The 27,350-nt window shown below is 35.0% G+C and overlaps 1 protein-coding gene across 1 annotated transcript in view; it reads right to left on the reverse strand.

Moving 5' to 3' along the window:
* Nucleotides 1-27,131, reverse strand: part of LOC127873696 (protein similar-like) — a 124,296-nt gene extending 97,165 nt beyond the window's left edge. The window contains exons 1-3 of the mRNA XM_052417635.1: nt 27,008-27,131; nt 24,434-24,551; nt 23,271-23,443 (exon numbers count right to left, since the gene is read on the reverse strand). Coding sequence (XP_052273595.1) covers nt 23,271-23,443; nt 24,434-24,540 — 280 coding nt within the window. The 5' untranslated portion in view covers nt 24,541-24,551; nt 27,008-27,131. The remainder of the gene's footprint in view (nt 1-23,270; nt 23,444-24,433; nt 24,552-27,007) is intronic.
* Nucleotides 27,132-27,350: the final 219 nt, after the last annotated feature.

A 27,350-nucleotide genomic window follows, 5' to 3' on the forward strand; every position in this document is an offset into this window, starting at 1 on the left:
ACTATAGCCTTATATAGCCATATTAGGAAAAATGCCCCGCCCCTTGACAGCCATATTTTTCAAGCAAACGTAACCATTTTCGAACTCATCCAATATATCATTAAGACAAATCTTCTGACCATAATTCATCAAGATTGGACAATATATGTGGCCTCTAGAGTGTTAACAAGGTTTTACTATATATAGCCTTATAAGGAAAAATGCCCTGCCCCCTGGTGGCCATGTTTTTAAACCAACCAGCATCATTTTCGAACTCGTCCAAGATATTATTGGGATGAATCTTCTGACCAAGTTTCATGATGATTGGACAATAAATGTGGCCTCTTGAGTGTTAACAAGATTTTACTATAGCCATATATATATAGCCATATAAGGAAAAATGCCCCGCTGCTTGGCAGCCATGTTTTTTTTTAAGTAAAGGTTACCATTTTTGAAACCATCCAAGATATCAGTGGGACAAATCTTCTGAGCAAGTTTCATGAAGATTGGAAAATAATAGAGTGTTAACCAGGGTTTTTTTTTACTAAGAAAGTGACGCCGATATTCGGCGTCTTCCCCTACCAGAATTTTTCCCCTTAAAATACAATTTCCCCACCAAAAATATAATTTTTCACCAAAATATAATATTTTCTCTCAAAGAAATGTTTATTTTTCCTTGGGGCATTCGACAATTATCCAATTTGCACCATGTACAACGAATTCGCGCTCTCTCTTTCCAGACGAACACACAACATCTGGGAATCCCAGTTATTCTAAATATAGCTCTTAAATAACGTCATGTAAACTGGGCAACTAATCGTAATAATCATGTGACTATTTTACTGGATACCGGTCTTGCGCGAGAAGGGTGTTTCGTCAATTAATTACCGGAAACCAGTCGAATTTTCATCCGGGCTATGTGCAAGCCGAGGTATAAACGTGAAAACAGAAAAAAATGTCTCACAATTAGCGTTCTTACACAAACAAAATAAAACATTCGAACTCGGAAGATACTGAACGCATCGAGGCATTTTTTAAGAAAGTATCATCGAAAACCGTTATAACCCAGCAGGATTCCGAGGTAATCAACATCGAACATTGTGAAAGTGAAAGTAGACAATCGGCAGCTGCCGCTCCTTTCCCTTCCAATACTGTAGCAAATCAAGATCGTCAACCCATTCATCATGAAATTGAAATCACAAAATTGACATCGTCCCCCGGCCCCAGTACAAAAATATAGTTGAAAACATTTCCCATTATTAGATCTACACCTGCAACTTTATTAAGGACTTTGACTTTAATACCTGTTAAATGTGTTTAAGAACAAAAAGGACAGAGACAAGTCTCTTTTGATGAGTTATAGACATTGAAATGAACAGTTTTTATTTTTTCCCCTATTATCTCTCTTTCGCACTCTTTTTTCCCCTTTCACCCAGCGTCCAGCGTCTTCCCCTTTCTCTAAAAAAAAACCCTGGTTAACAAGGTTCTACTATAGCCATAAAAGGAAAATGCCCCGCCCCTGGCGGCCATGTTTTTCAACCAACCGGCATCATTTTCGAACTCATCCAAGATATTATTAGGATGAATCTTCTGACCAAGTTTTATGAAGATTGGACAATAAATGTGGCCTCTAGAGAGTTAACAAGGCAAATGTTGACGCCGCACAACACACAACGGACAAAAAGCGATCACAAAAGCTCACCATGAGCACGTTGTGCTCAGGTGAGCTAAAAACAAAAAGTGTCATCCCTGATAAGACTGTGCGGAGTGCACAGGCTAATCTGGGAAAACACTTTGCCCACATGCATTAAACCCCCTTTTCACAGAGCACTACCCATTTATAGTTACACAAAATAAACACCAACAAAGTATTTACTTTGAGCACAAACAAATGTTCACATGTTCAACATATTTTTTTGCCTTGTGACTACTCATACAAAATACAACAGATTTTTATCATGCAACATTGCATTCAATTATGACTGACTGTTTAAAGATCATAGTAAATAAATTCACTCTCCAGCCAACTGTAACTGTAATATAAACCATACAGCTGTACCTATATGTGCTAAATTTAGTATCATTTGGTTAGCCTTCATGTATGACTGCTCCCATTGTGCCACTATGTTTACGTGGTATCTGTTTTTAAATCTTTTTTAAAGCATATTATTTTTCATAGGGTGTTTTGTATAAGTGGTTTCAATATACATGTGTAAACAACTGTAACAGGCAATCAATAAAGCAAAGGGGAATAAGAATGTCCCACAACTTGATTTGTTAGCTGTTTTTACTTCCCTTACAAATGTATTGTTACATTTAACAAATCTGTTCCATTTACAAATACTTCCAGAAAATACCATTTCAGTAGCAGACATGAGAGGAAACTGTTCTTGTCTAATGCATTTGTTTTCTCACAGTTAGTAATTGGTTCCTTGCCATCAATAAAGGGCTGTATTGAACAATAAGGGCTTTCTTTCCTACAGGTGCAGCTAAAGTTTCGCTTTTTAACACCACTATTACAATCATTTTTTAACATTTCACCCACAATACCTCCAATTATTAAGTTTACAACTTAACATTTGACTTTTTATGAAGTTCTTTTAAACACAAATTGTGATTCTTAACTTCAATATACCAATTAAATGGCAAAATAAGTACAGTCCACAGTCCAATGATGACCATGCACTTTCAGGCAGGATTTAAACAAATCAATCAGCAAAGTTCAAACAATATGTGAGCCTCAGTTCGGGAAAATAAAGCGACATGCATATGCATACAGTGTTGTCCCAGATCAGCCTGTGCAGTCGCACAGGCTAATCAGGTACAACACTTTCTGCTATTATGGAATTTTTCATTTCACAAGTCTCTTCTACACCAAAATCAAGTCTAGGCAGAAATAGTTGTCACAGATTAGCATGTGCGGACTTCACAGGTTAATCTGGGATGACGTTTTACACACATGCATTAAGCCAAATGTTCCCGGAATGAGGCTAAATTACAATATCACTAATAAACTATTCTGGTCTGTGGTTTATTAATAGTGCAAGGTATTGTGTAACTAATCAGAAAACAAGCGTAGGTCATTAATTACTTGAGCAGAACTGTCAATTTTAAACATTATTTCATCAAGAATTAAAATACAATACCAATAATACTATAGCCCCATTACATTGAAAATGTTCTCTTAACTATGAGAAAGTGAAACAAACAAGAGCTGTCAGAGGACAGCGCGCTCGACTATTCGAGTGCTTAACATTATAACGAAAACCATCTTGGGGAAATTGTTCATATTTAATAATTTATTAGATGATCTTTCAAAAATAAAAAAAGGACAAAAAAAATTATTTTTTTTGGGGGGGGGGGGGTTGAGAGGGGGTATAATGTGGGGTGTGGTCATTTATTAGACGATCTTTCAAAAATAAAAAAAGGAGAAACAATTATAATTTTTTTTAGGGGAGGGGTAGGGGGTGAGATGGGGGGGGGGGGGGTATAATGTGTGGTGTGGTAATTTATTATATGATGTTTAAAAAATAAAACAAATAAATTTAGGGGAGGGGGGGGGGTAAGGTGGAGGTAGGGGGGTGGGGGGTGAGAGGGGGTATAATGTAGGGTGGGTAATTTATTACATGATGTTTAAAAAAAAATCGGGGGGGGGGAGGTTGGGGGGGGGTAAGGGATTCTGGGTAGGGGCGTGGGGTATTGTATTATGTAACAAGAGCTGTCAGAGGACAACGCGCTCGACTATTCATATTCAATAATTTATTAGACAATCTTTCAAAATAAAAAAGGAAAAAATATTAATTATTTTTTTTGGGGGGGGGGGGGGGCGGGGGGTTGAGAGGGGGAAAAATGTGGGGTGTGGTCATTTATAAGACAATCTTTCAAAAATAAAAAAAGGAAAAAAAAAATTTGTGGGGGGGGGGGGGGTAGGGGGTATTTTAACTTACTCCCTAAAATCGTTTGACACCGACACAGCTTTTGGGGGAAATTTAAGATGTTCTTGAATGTTTTTCTATTTAATTGGCAACAAATATTTGCATTAATGTCTATAAGATGTTTATGATAAATAAAATATAGTGCGTACAACATGTTTCTGACAAAACAGAACGAAGCATGCCTTCGAATTATTGTGTGTAAATGTGTTTGACTTTAAATGAGAACATTTACACTGCATTCGAACATGTACGTATGCTAATGAAGATATGTTAACTTCGTAATCACACAATATGAAGTGTCGTTAATTAATGGAAAAATACACTGGCCTGGCATGTTATTTCCCAAGCTACCAACTCAATGCCAATCTTAAAAACACACCAATGTATGCTTGTAACAGAACAGTACATCGTCTTAATACATACAGTACAGAAGTATGTCACGTTTTCAATACATTTTAGTTCAAAACAAATGTAAAAAAATAATTCATGAAGAAAAGGCATAAAGTAAACTTTCTAAGTATATAATGACAGAAAAATGTGTAAGTGATACCGATTATATGGTATTATTGATGAGGGGGGGGGGGGGGGGGGGGGGGTAGGGGGGAGTGAGTGGAGGGTATAATGTAGGGTGTGGTAATTTATTAGATATTTAAAAAAAAATGGGGGGAAAAGGGGGGGTGGGGGGTGAGAGGCGGGTATAATGTGGGGTGTGGTAATTAGATGATATTTAAAAAAAAATTGGGGGGGGGGGGGGGGGGGTAGGCTGGGGGGGGAAGGGTGTCTGGGTAGGGGCGTGGGGTATTGTTTGGATGGAATCCATTGTGGTATTCAGGTAAGTGTTGTTTTGTCAAAGTAATAATAAAATGTGATCAAAAATAAAGAAGTTATGGCAATTAAAGCAAAATGTTCAATTTTATCTAAGTGTAAAAGGGGCCATAATTAAGTCAAAATGCTTGATACAGTGGTCTGCTCTTGTTTATAGGTTGGGGTCATGTTGGTAAACAAGTATGCAACATATAAAAGCAAAAAGGATATAGCAGGATTTTCCCCAGGCCATTTATCGGAATTTTTCCGATCAGTGTATTTTTCAGTAAAAGAAAGTGGAGATTGTCCAAAAAAGTCAAGGTTTCTCTATCAGTGTATCAATATAACCTGTTTTAAAAGAGCACTCGGTACCTACTTTCACAAGTAATCGCCATACACACCACATGGGGAAATGGATAATCCACTGATAAGAGAATAGCATGACGCGCATATCGATTATTCTAGCCACATTACACAGTCATTTAAATGCTGACAAGGATGTATCTGGTAACTTTCCAGTCGTCAAACTGTGAAGTTCATTGTCCAATCGGTTACGCGAATGCTTATGAGGGCGGGGTTAACTATCGACCATTATTTTTGATCGACGTCGGGCATGAAGTAAGAGTTTATCGCAGCTTGATTAGCAAAAAGTTGTGCCATTTACGTAATATAAAACAGGTAATTAGTACAGTACAGTAAATTAAAGACGGTTTCGGGCATCATCATCACACCTTTTAACTGTAAACAAGTGTTACCTATGACTCATAATTAATACGAGAAATTAATTGCAAGTGGTAAACAATTAATTATTATAGCGAGTAAGTTGTGCAAATGACTCCCGGTTACAATTATGTGATAAAAATTTAATTCCAGTACATGTTTATTTCATCATGTCCATTTATAGAACTGATTCACCTCGTGTTTCTGTCATTTATTCGACACGTAACGCGCTTTAACAAATTTTCGATGCATTAATTACACACACTTGTAAATGTTTCGTCCGATAAACGATAGTTAGAAGACTGATGATGGCAACCGCCGTGATCCTCGTGGACAACGTGAATTTCATGCATAATTCCGTCAAAACATTTATTCGACTCGTAAAGTGTTATTAAATTATCGTTGAATTTATAACGCAACGGTTAATATTTGTTGAAATCTCAAATGGCAATTATTAAATTTGTAATCCAAAACCCATTCCCGTAAGTCGATGTTAACGCGTTTTTAATCCGAAACACACTTCCTAATGTAAATGTTACCGCAACGTTAAATATTTTTGCTTCAAATTAGCTGTGTAAATTTATTTTGTGTCGAATCTTTTTCTCAATTAAAAAGAGTGCGAAAATTATGCAGCATGTAAAACGTCGCGTCGTTTGCATACAAAAGCGTGCGTGTATTGAGCATTTTAACAAGCACACAACAGGTCAGGGTATTGACGCATATTCAGAGGCAATATTTCATCAAATCTTTAAATAGTCACTTAAAAAATTGCAAGGTTTGTGTTAAAGAAATAATTGAGAGCTTTTATCGTAAATATTTACCAGAAAGTGATTGATAAAAACGGAATAAACGGGATTATCGAATAATAAATAGAAACTTGAAAAATAGTAAGTATACAGTAGTAGAGTTGGGTTGAAACGGATGTATTTGGGAATCGTTCGAGTCGGGATTTTACTATCTGTGCGGGAAAGTTTTAAAACAATTAAACAATATAAAAAAATATATTTCTAAATGACTGGTTTTTTTTTTTGAAGAGTCATAGCGCTGTTTTTCTTTGAGTTATAACGCACTACAGAACGTGAATTGACACGTTAATTTTAAAAAAATCAACATCGGGAGGGGACACCATAATTATGACAAAATGCTTGATAGAGTTGTCTGCTATTGTTTATAGGTTGGGGTCATGTTGGTAAACAAGTATGCAAAATATGAAAGCAATATGTCAAGGGACAATGAAAATAATTGGGGTAGTACAAAAACTTTAACATTTGCACTCTAATGGCACGGCACGGAAACGCCGACGACGTGGTGAGTAGGATAGCTCCACAATATATATTTCATATATAATAATCAAGCAAAAAACCACACTGAATGAATCTATCAATCAACAACCAATCCTATCAGAGTTATTATTGTCCAAACAATCAAAAAGTTGTTGATTTAGATTTTTATGACTGCCATATTCGTAGGACATATTACATAGTTGCCTAGTCATCTAATAAATGATTCAGTCAGGCTAAGTAGCAATAAAATACTGTGTTATATTGCCATTTTCTGACTGATGCTAGTTTAACAATAATTAGCACATACAGTTCAATTTTTCAATAGTCTTTTTGAATTATATTAATGGACTTTGTTGATGCCAGTAAATGACATTAACAAAATTCCATTTCATTGTCCAAAACAAAAAATTATTCACATTTTAACCGTCATGATTTCAAAATTATTATTTGCAATTTAAATTAATTGGTTAGTTTTTTTCAATGCGTTAATTTCACAATGTTTACAACCAGAGAGTTATAAATTGCTGAATCATACATTAAGACGCTTTTGAAATTAACATTTAATACTGTTTTGAATCCACAGACTTTGCTAACTAAATGATGTGTCGATCATGCTATTTTATGTAGTTATATTTAATAATCAGGGATCATATTTTTTTCGGTTTTGTCGGTCCTAGACTGATTGGGGTCATGAAAGACCGATTGAAAATCCCAAACAGTCGGTCCAATTCTGTTTGCTATTAAAATTTCCATGTCATGAAATTGATTACACAGTGTACATGCTAACACACCCTAATGACATTCTTATCTCGATTAGGTGTGATGACCCATTCGCTGCAGTCTCTAAACCGGTCAGGACCGGTTTATTGCACGTCAGACCAAGAATCAAAAACTTGTGAACATCGGATTAAAGACGCTTCTGAAAAGACGCGTCTGAATGCACACGCTGTAACTAAACAAAACATGCCGATACATTTTCCACCAGCGTAATAATCCGGTAATATAATTATGAATGAAAGTCGCGAATCTGATCGACAGAACAGCCGAAAGTTATTTTTATGGGCGGAACTTCACATAAAATAGTACACAAGAAAAATAATATACATTGAATAAATCTTTAGTAAAACCGTGTTAGAATTGAAATAATTTGTGTACATTATACTTTGTTATTGAATAACTCACGACCGGAAAATTAGATGCGTGGTTTCAAATGCCACGCTCTCGTGATTAAATCCCTACGCATCTAAACTATCGGCCGTGGGTTATTTGACAATGAATTATTTCTTAATTATTTGGTTTGTTGTTGTCAGTAGCCAACCTACGCACAGACATTTGTTTGGTTCAGTGCAAATTTGTAAGCTATTATCGAGTCGACAACAATTTAATACATCGGTATAGACTTACACAGATTAATGATATTGACAACGATGAAAAAAGTCTGATAAAACAGCACACAAAACAACAATGAAATACCAAATGATAAAAGCAGTTGAGAAAACTCGTTCCGTTAAAAAAAAATGCCTAAGGGAATTTTACTTGTACGTGTATTATACCAAAATCAATGGTATATTTTTTTACGTAATTTGTCATGATTTCGGATATACATTTTCGGATACTTTTCCCCATTTATATCCGGACCGATCGATGTTGCGGGAAAATATGATCCCATGTTAATAATAGTTTTAATGGATTGGAAACAATATTTTCAGATTAGTAATTTTTGTGGCACAAGTAGCATTTAACATTAAAGAAAACAGAGTGATGCCCTTCTAAAAACAGTTAAAAAGATTTCAACTGCAATTTTCCTGAGAAGCTGTTCTCTACAAAATATACAGCAAAGAAATGTCATACATTCATACACGTTGTTTAATGCAAACTTTGACAACAGAATGCTGTCTTATTGCTGAAAGGTTACGTCTCCAGAGAATTTTAATCAATATCACGCTAAAGAATTATAACATTTGTTTTTGCCTTGATTCTAGCAGACTAAAAGAAATAACAGTGTTTACTTTATGTATCACTATCAGGGAAAATCCCTTTTTGTAATGATTAGTTGCCCCACTCCATTAGAGCAGCTGCTGATTCTATATTCCTTTGTTTTGTGATTCAAGATGTGATTCAATTCTTTTTATTTGAGCTTACTCTGGGAAAATAGTGCTTAATGCATGTGCGTAAATTGTATACGCAGATCAGCCTGTACTGGATTGGGCTTCTCTGCACTGACACTTTCCGCCTAAGGTCTAAGACTGTTTTTTTAAGAAAAAACTTCCTTCACATGAACAATTCAATAAAAGCTGAAAGTGCATTGCCAGATTAGCCAGTGCTGACTGCGCAGGCTAATCATCTGGGACTCCACTTAAAGCACATACATTATGACCTGTTTTACCAGAATGCCGTTTGCAAAATAATGTAACACAGGGCTGAACACAGGAATTTTTGACTGGGAGAACCTTGGAGGGGATGGGAGGAGTCTGCCCCCTTGTATTATTATTTTTTATTTTACACTTTAAAAGCTGGAATTTAATGCTTACTTTTTTTGTGATATAAATTTATGGAATTTCACCAGTAAATCAGTACCTTTCTTAAGTCTCCATCTTTCACTATTTTTTAAAGCTTCAGATTTCAGAAATGTTAGATGAAGAAGGAAAGCAAACTTTGAAAATCAAAAACCTTTATTAAGAAATGTATCATAAAGTATGGCATGCGAAATGCACATTAACTCCTTAAACCACGGTTTAACAGTTAACTATATAGTTAAGATACTTTGAACCCGGGTTCAAAGTGCCGTTTGCACATTAAATCCTTAAACCCGAGTTCAAGAGTTTGAACCGCAGTTCAAAGTGTGTCTAAAAATAGATACAAATCTGTTATCTGAGACAACCAATTAGCGGAGCTTAAACCACAATTAGCTATATATAGAAGGTAAATGCCGCGATTTCATTGGTCCTCTCTTAACTATAGGGTTAAGAGACTTTAAACTGCGGTTCAAAGTCTTAAACTGCGGTTAAGAGGCGCGGAATGCACATTAATTATTTAACAGTTAATTATATAGTTAAGATATTTTGAACCCGAGTTCAAAGTGCCGTTTGCACATTAATTCCTTAAACCCGAGTTCAAGAGTGTAAACTGCGGTTCAAAGTCTTAAACTGGGGTTAACAAGCGCGGAATGTACATTTATTACCTAACTGTTGAATATATACAGTAATAATACTAGTTGTTAATTCATGTTGTCGTTTTATTACCAAATTTATGGATGTAATCTCTAAATTATCTCAATTTCTTAACCCGGAAGTGGATAGTTCTGATTTATTTACGGAACCACATACATTGATAAATATGAAAAAACACTAGTTTAATAATATAAATCCTTTATTAATCAAAATCATATGTTCACCCTCTCCTATACCACTTTACCATTGTAACGATTTGGAAAACAGACCGGACTAAAACATCCGTATTAATAATAATAATAACAACAAATAAAAGCTTTATTTTAAAAACGTTACACAAAAAAGAAAAATGGAAAAATGACATGACAACATTTTTTTATGACAATTTAACTTAACTAATACAAGAAAAATGGTTATGCATTAATTAAAAATAATTTAACAAAGCGGGATGCTAAGAGTTCTTTATCGACGCACTCCCACTCAATGAGGTCTATTAATGTATAAAGTTTCAAACTAATGCTATTAATACTTTTTAACGAGACAAACGACGGACAAGTGATCCCTATAAGAAAACATTGGTTAGAAAACAATATTAATGCACAGTATTCGATACAAAAGCATTTGTTCGTTAACAGAAAATACTATAATTGTAACATAATTATACTATGTACAACAACCTCAAGGTAGACATAATGTAATACAAATTTGTAGTTAATTAAATAAATAAAGTATAAAATGAATCATAAACATTATTGTCTCGCGTTCTGAGAAAACTGGACATAATGCTGGTGCGTAAATTGTCATCCCAGATTAGCCTGTTCAGTCCGCACAGGCTAATAAGGGACGACAATTTGCTCTTTTATGGAATGTTTCGTTTTAATAATGTCTCTTCTTAGCAAAAATCCAGATAAGGCGGAAAGTGTCACTTTACGCATAAGCATTATGCCCATTTTTCTCAGAACACGACACAATTATGCATGTTTAAAACCATTTCTAGCTACATTTTCCCACATTCTCTTTCACTATTGCTTTAACTTATATTTTTATGGGACCGTTTCATCAAAGATCGTACGACAATCTTAATTTATAACTTAAATTTAAAAACTAAAAATATACAAGCTGTTGATAAATAGCTCCGCAAGATATAAGCCATCGGTAAGAAAATGATGAAATAAATGATTTTACTTGAAATAAGCAAAAATATGCTTCGGTCTGTTAAAATAATGTTTCTTTGAAATTCGTATCGTATTCTAAATTTGTCGTACGATGTTTGATGAAACGGCCCATAAGAATATAAGTTAAAGCAAGAATTTGACAGTATTTGAGTGATCTCAGCTATATCATACTCTTGGACACACTCAAATACTGTTTACAGAAAATACTATATTTGTAACATAATTATACTATGTACAACAACCTCAAGGTAGACATAAGTGTAATACAAATTTGTAGTCAATGAAATTAACAAACTATAAAATGAATCATTAACATAATTGTGTCGCGTTCTGAGAAAACTGGTCATTATGCTGGTGCGTAAATTGTTATCCCAGATTAGCCTGTGCAGTGTGTAAACTAGGAATAAATCGGCCTTTTTTGTGGAGATAAATAACGAAATACACTTTTGTACAAAGTCTACATCTTAACGTGTCTTTTTCGATCGTAATCACCTACCATTTATTGACCTTTTTGCCATTCAATAAAGCATATATTAAATTAAGAGTACGCTTTATGGAATGGCAAAAAGGTCAATAAATAATAATGCCGGTTTCACGGTCCTGAACAAGGGGTTTCCGCGCGTATATATGAAAAAAAAAACTGCATATTTTACAAATTGAACTTTCTTTGCATGTACTTGTATATTGAAATCTGTTTACTAGTGATAATGAGTGACAACAATCTAGCATTTAATGATACCATAAATCTTTACTTTTAATTTATTTTATGCAAGTATTTTTTATCCCTATTGTGATCAAACGTGATTGCTTGTTTTCATGATATTTCGAACACTGCAGTAACGTACGATCTTTAAACGTAATAACAGAGGTTACATTTGCCAGTACCCGTTCAATACGTTATTATTATGATAAAACTGGCTAGTATATATACTATAATACTATGTAGTTCATGTTCATCCATTTCGGACAAATGTCTTTTTGTATGCCCCTGAAAGTGGGCATATAGTGATTGCACTGTCCGTCTGTCTTTCCGTTACACTTTGCGTTTAGGTTTCGAAAAATGTGAAAAAAGGGGCTTATGCCATCCTATGGTGGCAAGCATGTTAAAATATTTTATTAAAGCAACTGTTTAGTTATTGGCTTTAAACTGTGGCTTAAATGTCTGCTCAATATGCCAAGAGATGACATGAAGGCATCATAAATTGTGTTTAATGACCTGCCACATGTGGTTTAACTGTACACAAGTATGGGTCCCTGGAAAGGCCTGGATTTATGACACCCTGTTTTAGTCTGGACAGTATCCGATCATATCGAGATAATCGGTTTGTGATGAACGAAGTGGCAATTAAACACTGGGTTAAAAAGGCTTAAACAAAGAGTGTCAAAATTCGTGTGAACAATAAAAAAACAACAATTACATTTATCAAGAGGATTTATTTAATCTGTAACAAGGTAAGTTTTTTACAGACATATAAAGGTTCAAATCAGTTAATACTATATGTTGATTACATAAAATCAATCTTTTTGTTGTTTGTTTTCGTCCTTATTTCTGTTCGTTCATTGAATTCAATTTATTCTGAAAGAATTTCCATTTCTGAATATTTTTTTGTTCTTAAAAATGGTCGCGAAGATGTGCCAAATAGAGATTGTTATGGTAACCGTATCACGATGCGGTTCATCAAATGCAAACAATAGCGAAATGGCCGCTGTCTTGACGGCCAAAACTTGCGCATGTGAAAACCTGACGTCATTATCGGAATCCCCAAAACCTCCTATGATATTAATAAGTAAAAACATCATTTTGAATGAAAAAAAATCAAATTATAGCAAATAATCAATTTCTCTGAAAACACAATTTTCACTATCAAATATAACAAGGTATTCAACTCAAAATGACCCGAATATAGGGTGCATCGCTTTGAACAGCTATTACTTCATCAAGTGTGCAGCGATTTCCATGAACTCGGTCTTATTAAACGCAGAAATAAGCGATCCTGTGATGGCTGAATCAGTGTACCATGACATTCGCGCTGTAAACAAATAATATTTGTTGGAAATTTAAAACCGCTGGCATGTTTCAATAAGAAAGACATTTGTCTTTCGAGGTTTAATAATTTTATTACTGAATGCATTATGCATACGTTGCAATGAGACTCGAAGTCACTCGGCTTAGCTATACGTTATACAGTCAAGTTACCATTACCGGATCAGTAGCGTAATAAAGTTGTTCTGACGAAAAGCAATAAATGTTTTGAGACTTCTTTTACATCAGTTTGATTAAATATTACTTTGCTTACTGATTCAGCACATAGTTTTATTTTTAATCGCAGGCAAAATGTATTTGTGATACCTTTTTTTCACCGCAGAATTCATGCATTAACGGATCAGTTGTAGCCATAACGGATCACGTGATCGAAACCACTCCGCGGGCATCTAACATGCTATTTGAATTGTCGACACATGAACTGTGTTGTTTACAATGACCAAGTTACATTACCAGTTATAAATAATATTCATTATTTTTGTATTGTTTTCTATATGTGATCTTGTATATACACGTTTCGCATGGTGTTCTTGTGTGAATTATCTGTTGAAAAACCTAAATAGATCGAAAAGATGGGCATCTTATAAACCATGTTAATTGTTTTAATCATATCTAATCATCGGTATTGAACATGGAACATAAATAAAACATTACGAGTGAGATCATTTATTGAAAGAATCAACAAGATGTGCATATATTTTAATATATTATATTATCAATACGCATATTATCATGCTTGATCCGTTATTGCCCTAATTCTTCATTTCATTTAAGGTGTTGCAAAATCTTAAACACGAATCAAAACTGAAACGGACTTTTGCAGGGAGAAAGACTACTAAATGGCCTTTAAATCAATGCGTAAACTCTTTACTTTTCAACAGAGTTTTAGAATGTGGCCGAGACTAATAAATGTTAAACCTCTTTTTGGAAACGAGACCGAAGTAAACAAAGTCGTATATACATGTCGCCAAAACATACCAAAATGTTTAACAACGAATAGCTCCAATTACGACTCAATCAATGCATTAGAAAAAAACGGCCTTGAAGATGCGTGTGCAAAATATCATCTAAAAATGTCAACTATTTATCGCGATACGCATGGTCTTCAACATCAAAGTGATGCGCTATGGGTAATGATCCGGAATGGTAACTTGACTGTACAGTCAGTCAACCAGTTTAGAATAACCTGGCAAAAAACGTTAATTCACAAGTCCAGTCCACAATAATTTATTTCGGGATTTAGTGTCAATGTGAGATGATGTACAAATAAAGGGTAAAATTTATTTTGTATGATAACAGGTTAAGCCAGACGGCATATGCATTTTTTTGTCAAAAATAGCCAATTAAAGTTCACCTTTTCGGAAAATTATTTAAAATCTTTCAACTTACAGAATTAGTATTTCGAAACATTATCATGGCATTTGTTTTCAATCAGCAATTTTTGTATTTGAAAATAATAAAGCCTTCTATTTCCATATGCGCATTTCAAAACATAACTCATTCAATCAGTTCTGGTTAACTTTTTGCTGCATTTATCCCCCCCCCCCCCTGTAAGCATAATACAAAAGCTTTCTTACTAAAACGTTGCTACTTTATTCCTTTACCTAATGTAGACCTTAGACACTTATCTTTTTTTTTATTGGGGAATTATGGAAAATTAAATACAAATTAATCGGAACTGCTGATTTTCCAGAGCTGATTGACAAACTGTACACTAATCCGAATCGACTGTATTTCGGTTAGGGGTATTTCTATCAGATTTATACCATAAAAGGATCACAAAGAAATTATATAAATATAACCTTATTTGCTGCAATAACCTCACACTTTTGACGAAGTCTGCGTTGTCTGCAAAACCACTTTGAAGTTTTCTTTCTATATCTTGGAATGCTGTTTCAAACGTACGTAATAATTCACTAACTTCATCCGCCGCCATCTTGATAGAAATGCGCCAGGAACAAAACAATATCACATGACGATATTGGTTAATAATTAATGTGCAGAGACAACCAAACACCTAAAAGTCTTAACCTATTTTTCAAAGTCTTAAACTGCGGTTCAAAGTCTTAAACTGGGGTTAAAACGCGCGGAATGCACATTAATTATTTAACAGTTAACTATAGAGTTAAGAGACTTTGAACCCGAGTTCAAAGTGCCGTTTGCACATTAAATCCTTAAACCCGAGTTCAAGAGTTTGAACCGCAGTTCAAAGTGTGTCTAAAAATAGATACAAATCTCTTATCTACATAATTGAGAGACAACCAATCAGCGGAGCTTAAACCACAATTAGCTATATATAGAAGGTAAATGCCGCGATTTCATTGGTCCTCTCTTAACTATAGAGTTAAGAGACTTTGAACTGCAGTTCAAACTCTTGAACTCGGGTTTAAGGATTTAATGTGCAAACGGCACTTTGAACCCGGGTTCAAAGTCTCTTAACTATATAGTTAACTGTTAAACCGTGGTTTAAGGAATTAATGTGCATTTCGCTTGCCATAATAAAGTATGACTGACATATAGCCATTATAGTATTTTATCGTTGAATTCAAACCTCATCTAAAGTAAATTCCGAATAAAATGTTTATCAACTACTACTCAATATTACTTCCATCATCAACACACATAAACCATAACAATTGTCTACACTCTACAACTCCGACATTAAATTAGACTTTGTCATTTCCTCTATAATAACTGTTTTCTGGAGGTTTTTTATGCAACGCTTTCAGATATTGAGCTAACTTTTGGTGTGTGAGTCTACCTACATGACTTACAGATGAGTTTCGTTCGGGTCCATTGCTTTCTGGCAAAGTTATGGGCCTCTGACTTAGACAAAGAAACTTACCGGTTCAAATAATGATGATTATCAATATCACCTCTAATTGCTTCCAACATTATTTGTTTTTCACAAATTATCAACATCAGGAATTTTCAGACCTTCGACCTGTCTCAGTTGATACCATTCGCTGACAAGTATGATCATTTAGCTTATTGATCAGCACTTATGGATACAGATCCTCACACTTTCTTTATAATGATGAATCAAATAGCTCAACACATATGTGCACATCTCTTTAGAGAGAAGTCTTACGTGGTCTCTAAAAATGTAGTTCACAGATTCACATTAGTACACTGTGTAAGAATAAATGATCAGTAGAAATAAATATTGGTGCTAGACAGAACTACTTAGCCTTTAAAGAATAGAAAAATGGACCGGGAAATCTCAATGTGTTCTTCCTGCAGGTGCGGCGCATAAACATTACATTAATAGCAGCATGTATTACGAGACTCGCTCTGTGAAAAAAGGGCTTAATGCATGCGGGTAGTGTAGGCACAGTTTTCCAAGAATGAAGATCATATAAGCTTCCTGCATCAAGATGCTGGGGCATTAACATTACAATTAATGTATAAACAAATGCCCAAGAATCATAAATGTAATGGTGTTTTTTATAGCATAAATGGCGGGTTTGCCCTGTATGCAAAGGAATATATTGCTGATAATTACTATGTACCTTATTCATACACAAGAGATGAGAGACTGCAAAATACAGATTGAATAATTAACACAGCAATTAAACAGCATAGACTATGGTGTAACTTCAAAATTTACAACACACTCCTAAACAGGCATCCTATATATACAACGTGTTTTATTCCAATGTCAGATTAAAAGATGTGTTCAGTAATTAAACTGTTTAAGGTTTTGCTATAAAAAAATATCTGGTATAGAATACACATTTTTGAATTGTCTAAGCATAGTCACATGCTGACTGACATCTGTGTATTTGTTCATATTAGGTCAGTAACGTTAAATGACATCCAAAAAATGATGACGACAATAATTATAGTGTAGCTAACTTTTCTCCTATTATAACATTGATGCTAATACATTTATAACTGACTTCATGGTAAGCCCAAGATTAATTTACTGACCATGTATCACATCCTATTTAGGGTCATCTAAAAGCTTTGTAACTAATATTGGTTTTGCTGTAAAGCCTAGAGCATATCCCTGAACAGAAATTTTTCACCTAGCCTTCTTTCCTATCTATTTGTTCAGCCCTATCTATTCGTGAACGATCTTCACGCGAAATTTGCCGGAATCCGAACGGTTGCGCGTTCCCGGTTTCTATACCAGTTTTGACAGGAGGTATTTTGCTCCCCAGATATGTGAAAAATACGAACTAAAAGCGTAAGTAATATATTCAATTAACTATTTTTCAAAATATAAACCAACCTTTCACCAACAGTCATCCTTTTAATGAAATATGCATATAATTCACATTTTTTCTCCGTGTTTTTATTTGTCTTTCCGTCTGCAAGGCTGTTTGGAATGCCCAGATCAAATGACCTTATTTTATCAAGTCATACAGACACTTTAGCTCAAAATTGAGGCCCACAATGGGGTTACAGCGATGTCTTTAGTCAATTAATTTTCAATTAACGTTATGGCGTTTATCTTTTTGAAAATTCTACAATTGTTGAGCCCTATAATTCCTAATCATTTCTTTCGTTCAAAAGCACATGGCAAGTATAGAAACTATACAAAAGATAAAATTCTAAAGGCTTACTATGATGTAAAGAATCATAGATCATCTCTGGGCAAGGCGGCGAGGGAATACGGTGTCCCCTACCACACATTGAAGGACAGAGTCTCTGGCAAGGTTGATCCTGAAGATTTTGCGAGGGAAACCGTACTTGAGACAGAAGAGGAACTGAGGCTGGTAGAACATGCGAAACAATGTGCAAGATTGGGATACGGGTATTTAAATATGGAAATGAAAAAACTTGCCGGCGAACTGGCGTTCAAGCTTGGAAGAAAAAGAGACAAACCCCTAAGTAACTGCTGGCTTTATGGTTTCTTGGGATGTGGGAGAGAAAGGCTTTCAACACTAAAGCCATATGCTCTTGATTCCAACAGAGCGAAAAATACTACCCCAGAGGCCGTTCAGACATACTTTGACAATCTTAAGAATACCATTGACACCCTACATCTTGAAAACAGGCCAGACCTGGTATTTAATATGGACGAGACTGGCATAAGTCCAGAGCAAAGACCGCCAAATATTATTGCCCCTTCTAATGAAAAACCACATTCAGTAAGGTCCCCACGATCAGCGACGACTACCCTCATAGCATGTGCCAACCCAGCTGGAAGCAACATACCTCCCTACTTTGTTTTTGATGAGGTATACAAACGAATATCGAATATCTATGCCATTAACCATTGCTTAAACAATTTTACGTCAGACAATTTTTAATTACGAACATGACTATAAGTAAAAAAACACTGTAAAAGAAAGAGAAACTCAATATGTATCTCATTTAAAACGATAAATTGATAGTGACCAAATGATATTAAGTCTCTTTCGATCAATACTACCGATATGTTTCGGACTTAAATCTAAATAATATGTTATAATTTAACAGGTAAAAGATTCAACAAAGACTTAATGAAAGGTGCATCTGCTGGGGCCGGTTATGCTATGTCCGATTCCTGGTGGTCAACGACCACAGTTTTTCCGTTATAACCTAAAAATCCATTTTCTAAAACATGTAAAACGGGACCACGAGAACCAACCCGTCCTACTTATACTCGATGGACATACAACTCATACATCATCCGAGTTGATCCAATGGGCGCTTTCCAACAACATATACATATTTGTATTGCCGGCGCATACTTCACGTTTTACAACCTCTTGATGTCGCAGTGTTCGGGCCATTCAAGCGGTTTTATTACAGCGAATGTGCTGCGTACATGAAAACCAACATGGGTAAAATCGTAACTAAGTATGATATAGCTGCCATCGCCTGTCAAGCGTATCTTAAGGCTATGAGTCCGTGGAACATTGTGTCTGCCTTTAAGAAAACAGGCATATACCCACTTGACAAGACAGCAATTTCACAGAACCAATTATACCCGTGTGAATCATTTAGAGACAAGACACTGCTTCAAAAGATAAATGCACTTTGTTCAGGAAAAGAGGCAATCGATGCTTATCTACAAAAAAAGTCAGAAGCAGAACAAAATAAAACAACTGTGCAAACCAATAAAAATAAATGTAACTGCATGAATAAGAAACAAAAACCTTCTAAACCAGACCCTGGTGGTAAGGAAATTACGAGCGAGCAGTACATTGAAGAATTAGACTTGTATTCCCTCAAAAGGATGATGTGACCCCAGCGTTGCCGCAGCTCACAAAAAGTCCACAGCCCTCTACAAGTGGGTTAAATGTCATTCACATAAATGACATTCACATAAATGACAGCGACAACAAAATGGATTCAGATGGGGAAAGCAAGGTTTGCTGCGTATGTGGACTTTTTTATCCACGCAGAGCTGACAAAAATTCGTTTACTAAAATAGTCAACTGGGCACAGTGTGATGAGTGTGGACATTGGGTTCACCTTGCTTTCTGTGTCAAGAAAAGAGTCTTGAGGAGGGGAGATGTTTTTTGGTGCATGCACTGCATAATTTTAACTTCAGGTAAAACTTTGTTCTCTTTTTTGTTGTTAATATATCAAAGTGTATTTCTGTTTAGATGTTTATCTTAATTCTACAGTTGTTACTTGTCTTCATTTATGATTAATGACAGAAAATATAATTTCTGACGGCAAATGTAATATATTCTCGTGGCGAAAGGGCTCGTCTTATATGCCTCTATCATAGTGCAATGCACTGATCTCTGTATCCCCTTCCAAGGCCTCTAATTAGGTGCGCGTTACGTCATCGGATGACGTGAACGAATACATAGGAAACGTTTGGATGATTCTGATGTGTTGACAGCAACCTTTGTAAGTAAGTAAGTTGTGTTATCAAAGTTATCGACATGTTTTTGTTGTTTAAACTTATAGATAAGACATTTCTTAAACTTTGTTTAATAGTTTCATTCATCCATATCAACATTTAAGGCGCATGCGCGCGTTCAACCTCTAAGGTGAACAGATAGACAGGAAAACAGGCTATATGTTTCATACCCAAGTAATAAATACTTATAATATGGCGAGGTATTTTCAATACTTTCTGTAGAATCTGTTCCGAAGTCTTCAGGGCTGGGACTACACTACGCGTCCCGCGATTTTTGCCTAAATCACCGACACTCGGTGGTCATTATTTATTTTGGGTGAAAAATCATCGCAATCTTGCGTGTTTCATCACGCTAGGTCGAGCATGATCACTGTGTGTGCTATTAATATCATCTCCGCGGTGATTCACCGCGATTCACCCCGTTCACGGTCAACGCAGTGAAGAGCGATTTTCCTACGTTACATGTACATGTCTAATCTTCACAAAGATTATAGCAATATGGGATTATTAGCATTGTTGGCAGATATAAGAGAGAAGCCTTTTTAAAATGTCAACATGTATTTCACACCGATGTCCCTGACAGGTTATTTTTTACTTTTTAAATGCTGCGTAAACAAAACATTGTTCGCACCTAGCTGTATGATACCGCAACTGGAGGAGTGATAATTGCGTTATTGATTATTCAATTAACAGTTTGAAGCCATGGAGAACTCATAACTGATTGTAATATAATCGTCATATTTTCCCCGAGTCTCTCGATTCCCCGATACATACGTTTCAACTGTCTCAATCACATTCATGCAACTTGTTCTGTCTTTATCCATTGCTTGATAATCCCGCATATGCCCGATTTCCATTTTAAAAGCGAATTCTGGTTAATATTGACGATAAGAGTCCTAAAGAATGTCATATACGCTGTATTATAACCGTTGCGCTGTTTCAGTTCCTTCATTATTGGAACAATTATTGTATTGTATACTGACTACACACTTAAGTGTCATGTACAGTTCATAATCTTCTTCAACGACCAATAAACAACTTAATTTATATTTAGATTAAATGCAACATGTACACATCATTTTCTGGGAATCAAAATGCGAGATTATTTTGTGAAAATAAACCAATATCTGTTTATTGAATTTGTCAAACTTTTATATATATATATATATATATATATATATATATTAGCAATTCTAATGAAAATAAATATCGTTATTTTAAATGTTTTAAGCAATTTAAGTCTTTTTCTGAGAGCATATATGGGAATTAACTGTGTGAGCTACTTCAAAATGTTAACAGCTATACAATCATTGTTTTGACAGACAACGCGTGCTTATCTTAAGTTTGTTTCTGGTAATACACAGGATATTGGATGTTTGGGGCTTGATTGGATAATAAAACAAAGATGCAGTCGGCGGTTTTCAGTAGAACTTTTGTACAAACCAACTTAATCAACAGTGCACATGCTTATCTAACATTTAAGGATCATTCAACACGGGTCCAAGCAACTTGCATGGACCATAATACACAGTCCTATGGTTACATTTAGTAGCACTCGTGGTCAGAAACTAACAAGTTCGAGTAATAAAGCAAAGAGATTATGATCTGAAAAATTGCATGGGGTCCGAAATGTAACAGAATGCCACCAAACCAAACGATTCACCGCCTAATTTTAAGTGTAACAAACTATGTTTGAAACATTTAAAATAACGATAATTCCGAATGATCACAGCCTCCATTTTCAAAAGTATAGACTGTTCAACATTGCTCGAGAAATTGTAAAGACAAATGTTTAGTAATGTTCTATTAAATGAATTTTACACGCTTCTATTTTATTAAATAGATCTAGCAGCCCAATGGCGATTGGAGAAGAGTACATCACCTGAAGCAATGTGTAAATTTAAATTTAGATGCACATGTAAGTCATTTTCTGAAAATCAGGACAAAGTGAAAGTATTAATTTTACAAATAAACCAACATTTGATTTTATTCAAATCGTCGACATTATTTTTATTTGTGTCGTCTGTGTATTTGAGCAACTCTTAAGCAAATAGATATTGTTTATTTCGACGTTTAAAGCAAGTCTCGTTTCCGATATTAAACTATAAAAATTTCTTCGGTATGGTTACTGACCTACACAATCATTGACAGATGACATCCGATGGTAATTGTATGAAGTATGCAGAGAAGCTGATGAAATGTTAAAACAATCGCGTAGAAGTAAAAATATCAGGTTATTATCTGTACCTGTTTCTTTCGAAGTGAATTCTCGTTGTGGCTGCGGAGAAACTTCAAGAACAAAAGAATCTGTAGCCGCGAACTTTGTTGGTTTTGCGTGAGCCGTACTGTACCATTGTTATTTCAACAAATAAAGATATTGTTTGTAAATCAGGATTCGACATTCAGCAAGTACGGTGTTTACTTTCATATTGGAATACATTTTCGCGATCTAATGTGATCGTCAATAGTGATGACATTAGTTAATAAGTAGAAATTTAAATCTAGTAGTCACCGCGAATCACGGCGATTTGCAGTGTTTTCGCAATGATTCTACAGCTGATCTTTATCGCCAGATGGTCGCAGTGAAATCACGGCGGAATCACCGTGAATCAACCACAGAGTGGATTCACCGCAATTTGCGGCGAATCACTGCGATTTGCCACGTTGGCCTAAACGCGGTGGTCTGTGATTTAGACAAAAATCGCGGGGCGCGTAGTGTAAATGACCACGACACGGGAGGAAAATGCACTACCCCTCTAACACGGTTTGATTAAACTCTATATGTTTATAGGTCCATACAAATAAATAACTATTCATACAACAAGTTTGGCATTTATAAGGAGGAAATCAACTGATGGGACGAAAAATCACAACCCTGTTCTCTTTATCATAGCCCTTATCAGGTGTAACTCAAAGTCAAGCATATAGTTTTGTAACAAACACAAAACTTCTTATATATCTTTCAAAACCAAAATATAGAACAAAATTGTTACCAATGTAACAACTTTATTTGCGACTCCAACGTATAGAAACAGATATTTTCAGGTCAATATACGTGTAAGATTTTTAGGCAGTGTTGTTTTTTGGTTAAATTTGAAGCCAACATTTGACCCCATTCCCAATCTCAAAAAGTATTTTTCCCAAATGACTGTCTACAATTCCAAATACAGGTAGTTTTTTTTAAACACCCTGTTTTAAATCTCAATTTTAAAGTTTCTTCTTAATCAGCTGTTTTTGTTAAACCTTAGCAAATATAATTTTAAACACACTGTTTTTCTACAAACATATTAACGTGCTTATCTGAGCCGTAAAAGGTTAACTGTACGACAATTGATGGTTCCATTCCTACCTTTCTGTACAAAGTGCTTGATTTTCAGGTAGCAGATGGCCAGTTTGATCACCGCTGCCTTGTCCATCTTTTGTAGGACGGAGTCTGCAATTGGCAGTTCTGATATCAGGTCATTCATCGCAATGTTTTCCTTGTCCCGACGACATTTTGCTGCAATTCGAGACTTCTCACCCCTGAAGAAAAACATGGTTTGAGTTAATGTCGCAAATCATGGCCATGGAGGCGTTTGTCTTTACATTATGAACCAAATACTTCTGTTTTATCATTGGATACCGAGTGTGTGAATTTCGAGTTTATTAGGTCATTTCCGAGCCAGAGGCTAAATTGTGAGTAGACCTGGAGTGTTCCCCAGCCGTCCAACCTAATTACCTTACTGGACTCACGAAAGTTGGGACAAATTTTGAAATATAGCTGCAATTTTCCAGATATATCGTTTAACAGAAAAAAAATCTATTTTGATGTGGCCTTGTGTTGTGAGGGCAAGCAGGAGTACCAAGTGCATATCCTAGTCCAGTGTTTTTTTTATACATAAATAGATAGCTCATGGATCAAAACCCTTAATGATTCAGAGTTCAACAACAATCTAACTCTACATGTTGATGAGCCAAATCATTTCCAAAATGGTAGGCTTTCATGATAGCAACAGTTTCCAAGTAACCAGATTCATTCCCAAACTGAGAACAAAATCAGTGCATTATGTAAAGCAATAAAAATGCAATAACTAGAAAAAGACTTACAGAACATGTAATTTTTTAAACAAAATATGTCAATAGTATGACTTTGCAGCATAAGTAATCGTTCTTCTGTGAATTCAAATGTTTGATGCCACCTTATGAGGAGTCAGACATTAAGGAAAAAGTTCTGACAACAACAATTTCACAAAATGCCATATGCTGCCAGCTAGATCAAGGTCAGCAAAAGCATTCGCACAGCTAGTGTGGAGCTGTCTGTCCGCAGCACAGCTAGTCTGGAGCTGTCTGTCCGCAGCACAGCTAGTCTGGAGCTGTCTGTCCGCAGCACAGCTAGTCTGGAGCTGTCTGGGCAGGTTTGTGGTTTCATTAAGAGAAAAAGCAGCAGAACATATTATACTTGTAGGCACTGTTAAAAGGAGCACACAAATACAATAACATTTCAGGCTTCTAACCCAGAGATATAAATCTTACCTTGTAAGTTTTGAATGTGGTTTTCCATTCTGATCACACTTGGTCCGTTCACTGTCTGAACCACAGTCCATGGAATCCTCAAAACCATTCATGTTATGACCATTCATGTTACAGTATTCTGAAATAAAAGACCATTATTGAGTTCATAAAAGAAACATGTAGCACAAGTAAAAACTACAGTTTTCACTACTATCTACAAAATGAATGAATAAAGTAATGTCAGAGTAAAAAGTGCACTTCGGTAAAAAAAGACATGAATAATAAATAATTTGTTTTAAACAGAAAGTTAAACATTCTCTTAGCAGGGTTATTTTTAACCTCTGAATTTTCACATCCCATTAACAAAACCCATTTCTTCCACTCAAATGTGGGGATGGATGGTATCGAGATTGCATAAATTGAAGAAGAAAATACAACAGGCCAACTTTATGTTGACACAGCCTTCCTATTCCCCTGCGCTTGTACCTTATGTACTCCACTACACAAATATGAGCAATGCATTACGGGCTGCTTAAGCGATACAATGATTGTAGAAAAGTTAAGAATATGATGAAGCTTGAAATGGAAATTGTATGTATTTTTAGAGAAAGCCATAACTTACAAAAAGTAAAAAAAATAACGTTCTCAATAACTTATTTGACAGGAGAACAACAATATATGATATATCCATGATTATGTATAAGTTACTTTATAACATTATGTTGGTTTTGAGAATTATTAAAATTGCATTTTTCACATTATGTCTTGAATAAAGAGTAAAATTTGAAACAATTTAACCCTTTCCCACTTACATGTAGAAGCAAAGTGAAAATTGCTATGTGCAAACAGCATAAAACCAGAACAGCCTGCGAGTAACTTGCCGCCTGATCAGGTTTTATGCTGTTTGCTGCACATCAGTATCTTAAGTTTGGAGATATTGCCTTAAAAACTTGAATCTCGTAAGAAACTGGTCTAAAATAATATATTACTTTCTAAGGCACAACAAATGCGTGAAAATACGTATTTAAGTTGTACGGTAGTAAGCGTGTTACTTTAAAGACATATAATGATTAATGAAGCTTAAATAATTAAAAAAGTATTAAAAAATCTGTGAACATATGTAAAGTAGTTTCATACATCTAAGAAAGTACACAATCTAGCAAAACTAGTTTTCAACTGCACAACAAACTGATATACAGTTAAGTCCGGTAATCTTGCGCGTCCGGAATCTTGCGCACTCCGCAGTTTGCGAATTTCGAAGACGACGAATGGTTTTCTTAAGTGATGAAAGATGGACTTTCACATTTTTAAGAATTCACGAATTAAAAAGGAATGTATTCCATGCAAAATTAAATTCGATCAATATATTTTCACCGGATGCGTCATCCCTATACATTGTACATGTATCGTAAACACTGATCTTCTTACGATAAATTCGAAATGAATCACAAGTTCCCTGCAGTCTTTAGCGTTTTTATACTTAAAATTAAGAATTTATAAATCCAACGTGTAATTGCACAATATTCGATCAGTTATGGTATTTTTTTTTATCAATCAACATATGTCATCATTTCCTGCCATTCTGTCAAACCACATTTGGTACGATCTCCGCATGCGCAATGGCCTAGTTTTTATATTTTCTGTTAACTATGGAAGCATGAACGTTGTAAAATTAAACCTGTTATGTATAAACATTTTTTTCACGCTAGAAATCAATTGATTTAAAATTTTAATGTTTCTTTTGCAACAGTCAACATCAAAGAAATACAGCTATTAATACACATTGAATTTGAATGGTTTTACAAACTGATTGTTTTAATAATTTTCTGGAATGTTTTTTGTCAATAATTGGACTTCATATGTCTACAATTTTGCCTAAATGAGGTCATTACACCAAGTGCGCAAGATTAGCAGACAATGTCATAGTTAAAAATGAGGTGAGTCATGTTTGTTATTGAAATCAAATCGGACAGTTTTTCATTGAATTAATCAGATATTTTTGTGTTAATAAGCACATGAACTTCTTATTTTCATAATAAATTTAGATATTGTGTTGTCAATTTATAAAAGAACATGTTATTAAACCAATTGAGCCTTAACTGCGCAAGATTACCGCACAGCATTGTATTCTTTTATGTTAAAGGGACTGTCAACCATGACGACGAAGAAAAGAAAAGTTGTAAAATACCGTATTGTTTTACAATTATTAGTTTGTATTGATTAAAATATCATAAGAAAGTTGCTACAATATTTGGTAAAATGTGTTTGAGTTCAGCAATACAGCTCTAGGCCACAGTGTATGTATATTCAAAAGAGAAACCTTCTGAGACTCCGAGGTCATTCTATGATGACAATGCAGTAATACGATATTGGCATCAATACAACTGAAATAAGAACATTTGGACAGGATTATATTTAAAACAATGTATGTACGATGAATCAAAGGTTGAAATTTCATCTTAAAATTGACTGTCATAAATGATAAAAGTTTGTTTATAAGTTGATAGAATTTGATCAACAACATTACTTGCGCAAGTTTTCTATATATATAAAGAACTCATCAACAGCATTTATAACCGTAAGGCGTATGATTACCATTGGTATCAACGGTGATGACATTATATTTCTTCCAACAAAATCCCTTTTGACACACCTGACCATAACATTTAACACACCTGACGATAACAAGTCACCATTTTGGGTTAATGTTATATGCAGAAGCGCCCAACATATTGCATAGCGCAGATTGTACATTACCAGTGTGTACTGCGTCATCAAAAATTGAGTATTTTCTTGTTGCAGGTGTATTCACCGGAAAAGATTTAATCAATTGTATGATGTTTATTTCATCAAAGACCTATAGAATGTTATCTATAGGTCTTTGATTTCACAGACGAAATTTATCTGCAGCCGTGCAATCTTCACATTGTGTAATATG

Source organism: Dreissena polymorpha, chromosome 3 (assembly GCF_020536995.1).
Source record: "Dreissena polymorpha isolate Duluth1 chromosome 3, UMN_Dpol_1.0, whole genome shotgun sequence".
Classification (NCBI taxonomy): domain Eukaryota; kingdom Metazoa; phylum Mollusca; class Bivalvia; order Myida; family Dreissenidae; genus Dreissena; species Dreissena polymorpha.